Here is a 13771-nt window from a genome sequence, read left to right as displayed (position 1 = left end):
AAAAAAAAAATAAAAAAAAAGCTCCTTTTTCCATTGAAGTGATGGTATGATATTCCGAAGTGTATTGTTTCATTTAACTTTTTGGGTGCATTTTGCATCTTGTGCTGGTTTTTTCTATCTGGTCATGCTACAAGAAGCTCTAATGTTGGTTGAAGAGATAATGTACTGTACTCACCAGCTGAATGCTGTAAACCTGTACTTGGCTTTAAATGATGGGTCACCTGTTTACCAAAATTCAGATATGCAGTATCAAATGTGCCAAGTCTCACTCATGTGGTCTCAGTTTTATAAGTGTCACTTGAAAATGAAAGCAGGCTGCAATGCACGTTGTACTACATTTGGGAGAAATAGCAGTAGACGTTATATTTTCAGGCATTGCTTTACTGTATGTAATGCATTTCATGTGAGTAAAAATGAGATATAACCGTTCATTTCTCTGAAGGTTTTTCCCTCGATATCCCCTGTCCCCTGTTTAAATCTCACTTTCTTAACAGGCTCGCATGGCGTCTAATTTTCCAGCATCTGTGCCAGATGTTCCAACCAACCAGAGCTTGGTAGTTCCCACAATGCGTTGGGAGAGAGGAATGTGGCAGGAGGATGCTACAGAGATCAGCAACGAATGAACAGAAATATACTTGCATTTCCAGCAAAGATAATGGAACATTTCAGCTTTCTCGTCGTTTTTTCTGTTGGTATGTATGGGAGTACATGTTTAAACGGTTTAGCTTTATTTAATTAAAAAGGACTTGTGGAAAACATTACCATTTTTGGCGTAAACGAGAATAGATGTTTTTCTGAAACCCGAAATCTTTTTTTTTTAAAAGACATACATTTACTGTTCTATAAACTACATAAGTATTGCTTGTTTGTTTTATATATATTTTTTATCGTTCCTTTTGATCATCATACTTGTGTGTGCTATTAAATTGTTGTTTTTTTAGGCAAACAGTGTCGTCTATTGCACGGAAATCGGCCTGCATATACTATTTTAAGCCACGTTTTATTTAAAACATGCGATTTTCAATTTAATCTACCGTATGTGTGTGTGTGTGTGTATATATGTATATATAGCAATAGCATGCTTATGCTATTTTTCATTTATGTTTTATGTTAATAAGCTCTTTTAGTCAGATGTTCCGATGTCAAACATGAAAACGTTGATTGGAGGATTGGGCAAAACTTCAGTAGTATATTATTAAGCAGGCGCAGGGCAGTCGAGCAGATGGATGGTGAGTCTGAGGTTGTTATTATTACGCCTTGAAGCCACTCCAGCATCACCTCTCTAACAATTCCAGTTTTCTAAGGTTTCTGCTAAAGGCCCACTACTGATTTACTTAATTGGCCTTATTTGTACGCTTTTTACTATTAAACCCTGTCTTCTGCATGTTTCTTTTTTAATGACTTTCAGTCTTGACTATACAGCTTATTAACTGAAATACACAGTAGGCTTTACTCTAGCGTTCTTTGGTCTATTATGGACATATATTTTAGATTTTTGTCTTGTAATAGTTTTATACCTTCACATTTTAAAGATGAACCCCCTTGCTATTACTGTTTTTAATTTGTATTCCTTTTGAAATTCGCCAGGGTCCCTAAAACATGAAATGTGGTGGGTGTGCCTCACGTGTTTATCTTCCTATTGCTCTTTTGCCATTTGTATACTGTATAGCAAAGTGTGTTCAGGAAATCTAAATGCTATGTGTTGTGTAGCCCTCCTTCCAAAAAACAAACAAAAGCATACTCAGTATAGACATTAAATGCATTTTTGTATTAAAGATACCCAAATTTATAAGGGAGTTGATATTTATCATTTAAAACAGTACATACCAGAACTTCAGTTATAATAGGAGCACAGGAATGGTGTAGGCCTATCTCTTTTAAAAATCAAGAGGTGTGTTTAACTGAAAGAACAGATGGTCGTTTGGGTGGAAGTGGTAGAAAAAAAGATAGTGATTTTGCTGGGGATTGATGATGCGGTAGAGAGCTGCATTATGTTGCCAGTCTTTTAGAACTGTGTTATGTAAATTATACTGTGTGTACTGTACTTTAGTTTGATCTCAAAAAAATGTTAAGCTCTTGGCAAGTTAACAGCTGAATTTGAATTCAGTTGTAATAGAAATTTAAAGATCATACAGTATAAGGATAAATAGCTTTTATTTATTGCTGCTGTGTTGACAGGACCTGACAATCTTTCACCTTAGCAATTCAGTGTATGGTTTTTCTATAAATAAAAAAGGGAAAAAACAATATGGCTACCAGTCCTTTCTACCACCACCTTTTTAAAGATACAGTTCTCACAAGCAGAACATACACAGGGATTTAGACAGTTTATTTTGGGGTGATGGACACAGAAATGCGAATGTTTCCTAATGATTATGGCAAAGTTAGAGTCGAGCATAGAGTTAGGGTAATACAGTGGAATACTGGAACAATGATAAATATTTTCAGTCATAATTACTGGTATTACCCAAATTGCTGTTGTTACTGTAGGTGCACGCCAGAGCCTGTGATACAGGTAAAACATGTAGTATATGAAAAATACTATCTAAAAAATAGTCATTTCCTGACTTGAAGAGATGGCATTAAAAACAGCTGTAAGAATCTTGTGTCTAGTTTTCTTACAGGCCTAGCATTAGTTTTGAATCCTCATGTTTAATCTTACTCTGAATCTGAACTAGCCTTTAGAATGCTGATACAAGGAAAATGTCTGGAGATGTTAGCACCGATAAAGGACAGAACCCATTTGAGACTTTTGGTCAGCTAACAGCACACAGCTATCACAAAGGTACATGTTAGTGAACATTTGCAAAGTTGAATATCTCAAACAACAGGTCTAAAGGTCTTGAATCAAGAGAGAAGCTGTGGTGTACACTTTAGCACTCATTTAGCGTAACGAAATTGAAGCCTGTTTTATTACCCAGTCACAGGGGTTACCATGGTTCTGAAAACACTGGAAGATTATTGTTTGTACACCTAAAAACAAACTGGTATTTCCAAATAGCTTAGCAGATTTCATATATACCTGCTTGCCAAGAAATAGTGCTCCATCTTTATTTAATGTTTTGTTGTTCTTGTGTCAAGTATTTGGTTAAATTGCACATACCTTACTATGTAAGGTCTGGACCCTTCATTAATTCACTTGCCATTTAATATTTTTAAAAAAATGTCACACAGAAGACAGTTTCATAATTGTCTTTTTCGTTAGTACCGCACATTTTGTTGGTGCTGCTCATCTTACCAACCTTTGGTCATGTTCCTATGACCAAAAAGTAATATTTCAATAACAAACGTTGATTTTTGTGGCTCGATGGTGCATCTTGTAGGGGAAATGACCTCTATTAACAGGCTTTTTTAATGGACACTGTACGTTTTGAAAATTATTGTTCTTCAAAACAAATGTACAATGTAGTTTGAGAAACATCTCAGCCCTTTAACCGTTAAAATAGAACGTTTCTAAATGTATGTGACCTATTGATTGTCAAGTGTTAAATTCTGAAATTGTAACAGATTATATAGTATTGAACTTTTCCCAGGCAAATGCCATCGCTATGCATTGTAAAACTGAGCTGTTGAATTTTCTACATACACATATGTTAATGATTTCATCTTTAGATTTTCATGGGTAACATATTAACTGATGATCACCACAAAGACAGTGTCAAGTCAAGCATTGAAGTTTCTAAGAAGAGTTAATAAGGTTATATAGCCAAATGTTACGCCTGCTCAGAGTAGTTCTACTTGCTTAGCTGATGTTTTGTGTTGAACTTCAGACTCAGCAGGGGTTCAGGTTTAAATTGGAGCACCATCTGCTCTGTAGTGCTTTTGTGTTCACAATAGGCCACACATACAAGATTAATTCTTTGCTTGGAATCGCAGAACCACTGCAGGGTCACATGGTCAAACAGCAGTGTATTGTGTAGCAAAATCCAGGAACCAGAAGCACTAAATTTATTTTTTTTCTCAAAAAACTTTCCAGAATAGCATGTGAATACTACAAAGACCAAAGGAAAGCTTTAAACTTTAATGACCAAAAAAAAAAAAGATCAAGCGTAATTAACTCGCACCAGCATTTTTTTTGAAAATGTGAAAGGTCAGTAAACATTAGTAGCAAGAATATCCGACTCTTTCTTTGCTGTTCTGTCTGGACACTACAATCCCAGGTGCTGAAGAGTGGCCATGACTTCATCAAAACTAATTCTTTCTACTCCTTGCCCCTGTGAAGCTAAGAATGCTAAACCTGTAGCCAGTCATGCAAGCTGTCATAGATAAGGCTCACAGCCTCATCTGTGCAGGCTGGATCTGGAACCTGCTTCTTGAGTTGAGACACAGTCCTGATAAAGGGTCATAATCATTATCTGCTGCTCCATTCAGTCCTGAGCTTAGTGCTTCAATATCATTAACATGCTCCTTGTATTTAAAATGTGTATGATAACTAGAAATCTTTTTCCTGATTGCTTTCTCAAGTACCTCAGAGTTTCAACTTAATGTCCTCTGCTGGGGATGCCTACAGTACTGTATCACTAGCAATAGGGCTATAGTGAAGGTAGGCATGTGTACATAGGTATGTACTTAAGAATACACTTTTGGAAGCAGAGAATAACTTGTTCAATTGTCACAAAATTTTAAGAAATCCAGTTGTATCCATGTTTATTGATAATTTATACCTTTTCAGTTACCTACAAAGAACCATCATGTTTTCTGCTTATCCTGCAAGTAATTAACCATTTGCTTAAAGTATGATGATGGATTTTGTTACAGTAAGCAGTTAAGTGTCCTTGTGAGGGGAGTTTGCAGATCTGCTGCTGAAGCTTCTATTGTTAATATCTATTTTTTTTTTCTTTGTCAGATACAAACTCAATTCAAACTCACTAAATATTTTCCAGGCTTGGCTTACACACTAAAGCTGAATTTGTAGTGCTGAACCCTCTTCCTCTGCACTGCATGACAGTTCTGCTGAGTGCATGTCTCACTCTGCGTTTGTGCACCTGTCGATTATCTTTCTCTTCCAGTTTACACTATCCTCTCCAAGGTGCATGCTGACCGGAATGTCTATCCTTCTGCTGGGGTCCTCTTTGTTCATGTTTTGGAAAGAGAGTATTTTAAGGGGGAATTCCCTCCTTATCCTAAACCCGGTATGCTGATGTTTTTCATTAATCATTAGTACAATTGTGTTAACCCCTTGACTGCCACCCGTTGTATTATTTTCTTCCTTCAAGGTCTAAAAGTGAATTGATTTCTTGTAAACAGTCATTTCTTTTTTTATTAACATCTAAAGTGACTGTGATTGTCAAAGTGATTCACCTGTGTGCCGTTTCATGAGGTTCATCACTTGTTACCTTCTGTCAGTTCAAACTGCTTGCTTTCTGGGGCGGAGGTTCCAGTGTAAACAAAACAAGGCTTTAGTGTGCATTAGTATGAGCAGCTCTGGATAAAAATCATTTCAAAATGCCACCACCAAGCATACCGAATAAAAGCACATTTATTGTATCTAAACCTTTTCCCTTTTTAAGAGTGTAGCTGAATTGTTAATTCTTACCTTTGCTACACATCTCTCATAGTTAACAGCTTTGATTGGTAGTCATCTGTCAGTCAAATTTGGTAGACACGGCAATGTCAACCGGCTGCTAGTTCAACTAATTAAGTATGTAAAACCAATGACTAAACAGGAATTCACTTTCTCACAAAATACAAGACTAGATTATATATATATATGTGTGTGTGTGTATATATATATATATATATATATATATATATATATATATATATATATTATATATATATATATATATATATATATATATATATATATATATATATATATATATATATATATATATATATATATATATATATATATATATGTGTATATATATATATATATATATATATATATGTATATATCCAATATAGCATATATATATGTATATATATATATATATACATATATATATATATATAACATATATATATTGTTGTATATATTTTATGTATATATGGTTTTATTTACTATGCTAGGTTGTGGTGTACTGGTATATATTGTTTTTAACCCTTCTGCTTCCCTTTTTCGCTGATTGTTTACTTTCAAAATGCCTGCCCATACAGAAGCAAATAGTGTTGCACTGACAGAAGAGAATGACTGCAGTTACATTGAGTGCAGCACACAGGTGAATCCCTTGAACAATCAACAGCCCCCTTTACAAGTTAAACAAAATAACAAAGTTATTTTAAGGGAAATAAATACTTTTTTTAAAAGAGAGTAGAAAATGTTTGCATTACTCAAGGAGGGTGTACCTGGTACATTCAGTGGCAGTCATGTGGTTGAACTGAACTTTGTTAGAAATACCCACATCATTGAGGAACCCCTTTTTATCAGTACGCCAATGGAAATTAGGTGCATTGTAGTAGAATAAGGACTTACACATACCCTGTAAAATATTTCACATTGTACATTGTTCATAAAGGCATGTCGCTGAGTTAACTGAACTCCTTCACAATATTTTTTTTGTCGCACGATGTATGGATTCAAGTACCTGTAACATCACTTAAATTAGGACTCTTATATTAGTCACTTTCATTTATACCATACTTTCTGTTTAATACCTTTTATTGATTGTGGTGTTTGCATAGGCGATGCAAGGAATGACCCTATCACATTTAACACAAATTTAATGGGCTACCCGGACAGACCTGGCTGGCTTCGCTATATCCAGAGAACACCGTATAGTGATGGAGTGCTTTATGGATCTCCAACAGCTGATCTTGTTGGCAAACCAATTATCATTGAGGTACATACAGTAGTATTAATGATTTTCCTTCCAAATGTACAACTTGCCTAATGGGGTTGCGTTGTCATTACAGTTAATGAGGCTTTCCAGCTTGAGAGCCTCAACCAAGGTTTCAATTATATATTTCCTTTTAAAACTGGACAGCTGTGGCCAAAAGTTTTGCATCACCTAGAATTTTAGGATTGAGACAAACTATAAAATGATATTGCAAAAGTCTACTGGAAGCCATAATAGTAGTACAGTATTTCATGTTAGATTTCAAAATGTCATATTTTTCGAATGTTGTCAGTTTTTCCTTAAGTATATGGGGAAAACTACAAAGCAGTATGCAATTCAATATGTTAAGGTAACATTATTCACCAGGTTTCATTCTGCTTTAAGAAGCAAAATAAGTTCATTTTATAGGGTGATGCAAAACCAAAGTGAATGGTAAAGCGTGCCAGGTAGACTTGTTGATTAACTATACCTAGGCCCCACAGCCTCTGTGTAGAACAGGGTCTGGACAGGGATTCTTACTGTTTTTTTAAAACAACAGTTATTGGACCAATAAGAGTAACAAGCTGTATGAGCCAGAAACCTATACACTGCTGGCAAACTCACTTTGTGTTTAGCCTATAGGAACCATGGTGCGTAAAGGATTATACTGCCATCTAGGGAGAGACCAGGGAAGTATGTTTGACACTTTTACTGTGTGTACAAAATGTATGGATTGTATTACAGCAGTGCTTGATTGATGGGGGAAAAAAAGATTAAATATCCACACAATTACAACATACAATATATTATTCATACAGCAGAAAATTCAAATACTGGCATCCTGTAACTCTCATGTTACACCCTGCTGGTGTTTTCAATCAACGGTGACACTGACTCCTTAAATATCACTAAATGCACTGCAGTAAAAGTCTAGTGAGTCTTGGAGGGAGGTGGCAGGTATAAATATCTGCCACTTTGGATTTTTTCAAACAAAATTAACTTTTCCTTGTGTTCATTAAATCTAAACTTGCATGACAGAGAACATCTTAGCAAACTCTGTAAACTGGTTTTGTTGCAAACCTTGAGTAAGGCACAGCACAGTCTATATTTCTAATCAGAGATTGCACTTTTTTCTTGATTCTGAGTCAGATTACTGCCTACAACCGACGAACATTTGAGACTGCAAGACACAACCTTGTCATTAACGTCATGTTTTCAGAGGGTAAGTACAAACCATAGAATCTCCCCATTGATTAAAAAAGGGAAACAACACAATGTTATTATTACAAAACATATTTGTACACTCATTGTAGGGTTTTCAGCAGTTACAACTTAAAAAAAAAAAAAAAAAAAAAAAAAAAAAAAAAAAAAATATATATATATATATATATATATATATATATATATATATATATATATATTATACGTATTTTATTCCATCCATAAAATGGGCAATGAGCAAAATGACTGTTATTTTTGTCTTCACTTTGTTGGTGTGTATAGTATGTATACATATGAATGGGTTTCCTACAACAAGAATACATATGGCGGAGACTGAGCTCTGCTATTCCTATGGCAGTTTAGTGCCAACATGAAGGGTGTTAATTTACAGCCTCACATATGACAGTTATGATTTTGGTCTTTTTTTAATTAGAATAGATATTAAATAATTGGCTAGACATCAGCTAATTAAACTTTGCCTTTCTTATCTGATAGAATTTCCATTAAAGTACCAAGCAGAATTTTTTATAAAGAACATGAATGTTGAAGAGATGTTGGCAAGTCAGGTGCTGGGAGATTTCCTTGGAGCTGTGAAAAACGTATGGCAGCCAGATCGGCTAAATGCCATTAATATCACTTCAGCATTGGACAGAGGAGGCAGAGTCCCTCTCCCTATAAATGACCTAAAGGAAGGGTAAGTTTAAACATGACAAATAGTCAGATTTGTGCTCTGTATGTGCAGTGGTGGTCATGAGTATTGCCACACTGTTGTTTCAGTCTTTGTAACAACTTAAGGGCATTTCTTAAATGAAATGAAATGAGCGCCTGAGTATCCTTTTACAAATAACACTGTAGAAAGATGCTTTTGTTATTCTATTTTTGAACAAAAAGTTGTAAGATTGCATTGGTCTTAGGGATCTGTCAAACAAAGTTAAGGTGTGGTATCACAGTTTTAGTGTACTTGACCTGACCTTGGCTTTGCATGTTCTTGTTGCAGGGTGTATGTGACGGTTGGTGCTGATGTTCCATTCTCTTCCTGTCTGAAGGAAGTAGAAACTCCACAGAACCAGCAGCTTTGCAGTCAGGAGATGGAACCTGTCATTAGTTGTGATAAGAAGTTTAGGGCAATGTTTTACATTGACTGGTGCAAAATATCTCTGGTAAGTGTTTTGGTTTAAAAAATATTTTGGCTAAAGCTTCAGCAAAGATCAGGGATTACTTGCATTTCTGTTACCACAACAGAAATGCAGATTTTTATGAAATAAACCAGAAAACAAATAGAGAACAAAATGCACAACAATAATGATTTATGTGCCTAAATTAATCTCTAGATGAAGAATGGTTGCTGAAAAGCTTTTTAAATAGCTGTATGGTATTGGTGATAGCTCAGAATTGGCTTAAAATTGAAATATTAAAGAAACTTTGTAAATTTATGACAAAAGTCTTTCTCAGTGACTTCAGTGTTGAAATGAGTTTGGTTCACATTCTCTTATAACTTCAACATTGAAGACAACGGGAAAGATTTGTAGTATTTCAAAATATACCATTGTTGAGTTTTATAGTACTGAGTGGATGACTTTTAGTAATCTACTTATGCTCAATTAAAGGAGTACTGTCTGAAAAAGAAATGTGTTTAAACAAATCTAGTAAACTATTAACCAGCGCTCCAGATAAGGGTTTGAGTCATTGAATACTTTACTCTCAATTTAGACACTATGTGAGTAAAATGCAACATTGCCTTGAAGTCAGGAGTACTTTCAGTAAATACTATACATACTCTAATGCTAACTTATGGTGTATGCATTCATTACAGCGTTACATTTGAAATGTATAGTTACTTTGAACTACTGTACAAAAACTTGGTCTTAGAATAAAAACTAAAATAAAAATTATTCTTATTTTCTTTATTGACCACAAACAATATGGCTGTGAAGCCAATAAACACAGAAATGTATATATATATATATATATATATATATATATATATATATATATATATATATATATATATATATATATATATATGTGTGTGTGTGTGTGTGTGTGTGTGTATATATATACACACACACACATTACATTATACCAGCGCTGAAAGAATGTTTTTCAGTTTTCTTCAAAGTAGGGGTGACTTGTCCATGGAAAAGGTGTCCAATAAATACCTGAAGTGAAACTGTAGCAAGGCAAAAAGACCGCAACTCCCATCAACAAAATCCAGATCCATAGCAGATATTTAATAAAACAAACTTTATTCTTACATTAACTCATTAAAATAGTGTTTGCTGACGCGTTTCGACAAAAACATGTCTTCATCAGAGCAAATGTTGAAGAGACACACTTGGTCGCACGCTCTGTCAATTTCTGATTTAAAATATATTTTATTGAACAGACATTATTTTCAGAACAAAAAAGAATGTGTGTTCGCAAGGTAATTAATTAATATATTTTAAATCATAAATTGACTAGAGTGTGCAACCAAGTGTGTCTCTTAAGTTGGCGGACCGCAAATCAGCAAGAAAAGTAAGGTTTGTTCAACCGCACAAACATTTAACTGAGACAGTTCCTTATTTTTGTTTTTATTCCAACACTTCAGATGGAATATACTTAACAAAAGGCCTGCATGCACATACTATATAGACTATTTCTAATATTAAACTAAACACTCTCCAAACACAGAATGTTGTATAGTATATAGATTTACCTTCCAAAAATTTGGTTGACAAAGAGGTAAATCTAAGGATCAAGAAACCAGTCATTTATTCACCGTCCCTTTTAAAAAGACAAATTATTTTATTGAATAACCGGACTTATTAGTCGCGTGTTTCTGGCAATTCCCAGGCAGGCTACAGTTAGCTGTCACAGTCCCGGCTTTTCTATGATCCATTCTCCAGCTACCGCATGCAGTATACTGAACATTGAGACGCAGGGAACCAACGAAGTACAAGAAGCTTGTTCACATGCAAACTCAAGCTGTGCAACAAAATTTCTATGCGTGTTTTTTACACTTTAACTTTATATATCATACATAATTCATATTTTTTCGATGTGTATGCAGCTTATCTGGAGCACTGGTAACATATAGAGCCTGTTTAATTGGCCCAGTTGAGAAATTCTGAAAATTCACCAGTCCATCAGTTAATTCTAAAATTTCTACTGTATTTTTTTTTAATAGGTAGATATTACAAAATTAGTCTCTGTTGGTAAGGAAAGGCCTGACCCAGGAAATGGAGTGTTGCCCGATGTTGGAGAATACAGTCCGCCTTCTGAGTCACTGAAAAGTAGGGACTATTTCTCAGACTTCCTGATCACACTGGCAGTGCCTTCTGCTTTTGCCTTGGTACTTTTCATCATCCTTGGGTACATCATGTGCTGCCGACGGGAAGGGGTGTAAGTATACAATTGAAATAATATAAAACAAAATGAAAAACAAATTCCACATTGTCAGTTACCAGTTATTTGCACATAAGTTGCTTTTCTATAAACTATACATCTGGAAAGGATGTGTACATTTCTTATAGGTTGCACGGTAGAACTGTGATGGTGCTGCATCCTATTAAATATTAAACGCGCTGTCCATACTACACTGTGTATTCGGTTTGGACGAACGCATATTCTGCGTAGCCATTGTTTCCTACACGTATTTCTGGACGGTTCAGAACAGGGCAGCAGTTTAATACCCCCCTCTATCATACCCTCTTAAAAAGCAGCAAGTAACATATGCGCCCATATTTGTTGTCATGTACACGTCATTCTTCTTTACATTATTGCATCCAGCCCTAATTGTTTTTTTAGCTTGTCTTTGTCCTGTCTGTTTGTCTCTCATTCTTACCATTTGTGAGTGATTTGGTTTTTTCCACCGGCCCTGCAAAGTCAGGAAGCAAATGCTAATCATTCTGTTCTGTGGTAGAGAAACATGAGCATTTGCCTCAGCTGGGTCTTCCATTGGCTAATATTTGGATGTTTTCAGTATTAATACTAGTATTTTGTTTCATTTCTAGGCAAAAAAGAAACATGCAAACACCAGAGTAAGTGTCTTCTTTCCTGTGGTTTTATTTGTTATGTTTTATTTTGTTTCAGGTTTACTGTTGTCCCCCCCCTTCGTTACTCAGGTCACGCTGGCCCAGCATCCGATCCATGCATTGAGTCATTCATTAATTCATTTCATATTTGTTTAAGTCATTACGTGGGAAGCTGCTTATATAAGGGAGTTGGTTGATTCTGCACAAGCCCTCAGTCGTATTGGAAAATCTAAAGGTCGAAACAAAAGGGAGAAAGAACAAAATCAAAATAGAAAACCGTCGGTACAGTGCAAATACTGAGTTGAGCTCATTATATACCATCCACTTAGAAATAATAAAACAGAGGGTTATTATATTATTATTATTATTATTATTATTATTATTATTATTATTATTATTAGGGTAGTGCCGTTACTGTTTCAAACCAAGGGAGTATGTTTACAAATATATTATAAACACTGCTTCCTGAACCTATTGTATGATAAATAGAAAGCCTTCAGCATGTGGTCTCAGTTTTCTGTTTGGAGTGCTGTGATACAGTGTATGTTTGTTGGTATCAGTCTTGTTATTAAAGTTCACAAAGATCACCAAGTATACACTATTACACCTCACAGAAATAAACACAAAACCCATTCAAACCCTGTACTTATGCGTGATTGTTTTGCAGCATCCAGTTGGTTCATCACAGTTCTATCCAGAAGTCTACGAAGGAGCTACGAAACATGTCCAAGAACCGCGAGATAGCATGGCCTCTTTCAACATTGCCTGTGTTTCACCCAGTCAGCGGTGAAATTGTGCCACCCTTACACCCAGACAGCTATAAGACTACCAGTATGCCACTAATGCAGACACAAACGTGAGTGAAAATATACTTCCTTAAACACATTTACTGTGGATTGCAGAAGGCTAGATTCTCAGTGATTTACTCCAAATCGTCACTAGCACTTTTTTCCTGAAAGTGTAGTTTAAACATGAGTAAAAAAACACTTTAAAACTCAAATAACAATTTAAAATTCACCGATTTACAAGAACCAGCATTCAATGTCTTATTGTTTAGTTCTGTTTTGGTTACTTTAGTGGGTATGTTTTTGTTTTGTTTGAAGTAAACTACGAACATCTCATAAACCATTTCAGCTTGCAACTTCATATTTTCATGAAAACCCTTCGTGCAAAATTTAACCACACGTTTCATTTTGACCTGTCACAGAAGCTAGCGGCTATATTGGGGTCATGTGACTTTGGTTTCCATATGATAAATGTGCAAGAAAAATGTGCACTTTCTTCTGCCACAAATCTCAGAAACCATTTGGGGTAGCGACATCATATAGGTAGGGTTATATAAACCCTAAATGCTAAATTTGTTGGTGACCTCTGACCTTTTATGCTGCCATATTGAGGTCACGTGACTTTTCTGCTGTATAGACAAAAAACTCTAAGCTACTGTCTTACGGTTTGGTACACGGCTGTATTCTTTTATTTTCTTAGTTAAGTTCTATTACCAGTGTTGTCCGGTAGAAAATAACCATTTAACTGCCACATTGTTTTAACCTTTGGACATTTATTATTTACTTGGACTGAACCTTAAAAGATAACTTTAGTTCTGCATTCAAACCTGTCAATGCAAGTGAATAATGGATTTGTGAAAAACAAGTAGCCATTTTTTTAAATAAGTGGCCTAATTACATATTTCCTTTATTTTTAGTAATCTGCAGCATCAGACACAGATGTCACAACAACAGACTGCAGGTCAGTATGCAATAACAATCTTCATTT

General features: G+C 35.1%; 1 protein-coding gene across 6 annotated transcripts in view; it reads left to right on the top strand.

The window, feature by feature from the left end:
- The first annotated feature begins 553 nt into the window (after positions 1 to 553).
- sgce (sarcoglycan, epsilon) overlaps positions 554 to 13771 on the top strand; it is a 16726-nt gene continuing 3508 nt past the window's right edge. For 2 of the 6 annotated variants that reach the window (XM_041248902.1, XM_041248900.1), the window contains exons 1-11: positions 554 to 692; positions 1119 to 1229; positions 5010 to 5132; positions 6628 to 6785; positions 7911 to 7983; positions 8478 to 8676; positions 8980 to 9142; positions 11152 to 11366; positions 11978 to 12004; positions 12666 to 12854; positions 13701 to 13744. In XM_041248902.1, the coding sequence (XP_041104836.1) occupies positions 620 to 692; positions 1119 to 1229; positions 5010 to 5132; positions 6628 to 6785; positions 7911 to 7983; positions 8478 to 8676; positions 8980 to 9142; positions 11152 to 11366; positions 11978 to 12004; positions 12666 to 12854; positions 13701 to 13744 (1375 nt within the window). In that variant the 5' untranslated portion in view covers positions 554 to 619. The remainder of the gene's footprint in view (positions 693 to 1118; positions 1230 to 5009; positions 5133 to 6627; positions 6786 to 7910; positions 7984 to 8477; positions 8677 to 8979; positions 9143 to 11151; positions 11367 to 11977; positions 12005 to 12665; positions 12855 to 13700; positions 13745 to 13771) is intronic. The other 4 variants (XM_041248903.1, XM_041248904.1, XM_041248901.1 and 1 more) reach the window with 4 other exon arrangements.

Source organism: Polyodon spathula, chromosome 4, assembly GCF_017654505.1.
Source record: "Polyodon spathula isolate WHYD16114869_AA chromosome 4, ASM1765450v1, whole genome shotgun sequence".
Lineage (NCBI taxonomy): Eukaryota > Metazoa > Chordata > Actinopteri > Acipenseriformes > Polyodontidae > Polyodon > Polyodon spathula.
This window is presented reverse-complemented; position numbering and strand designations above follow the sequence as displayed.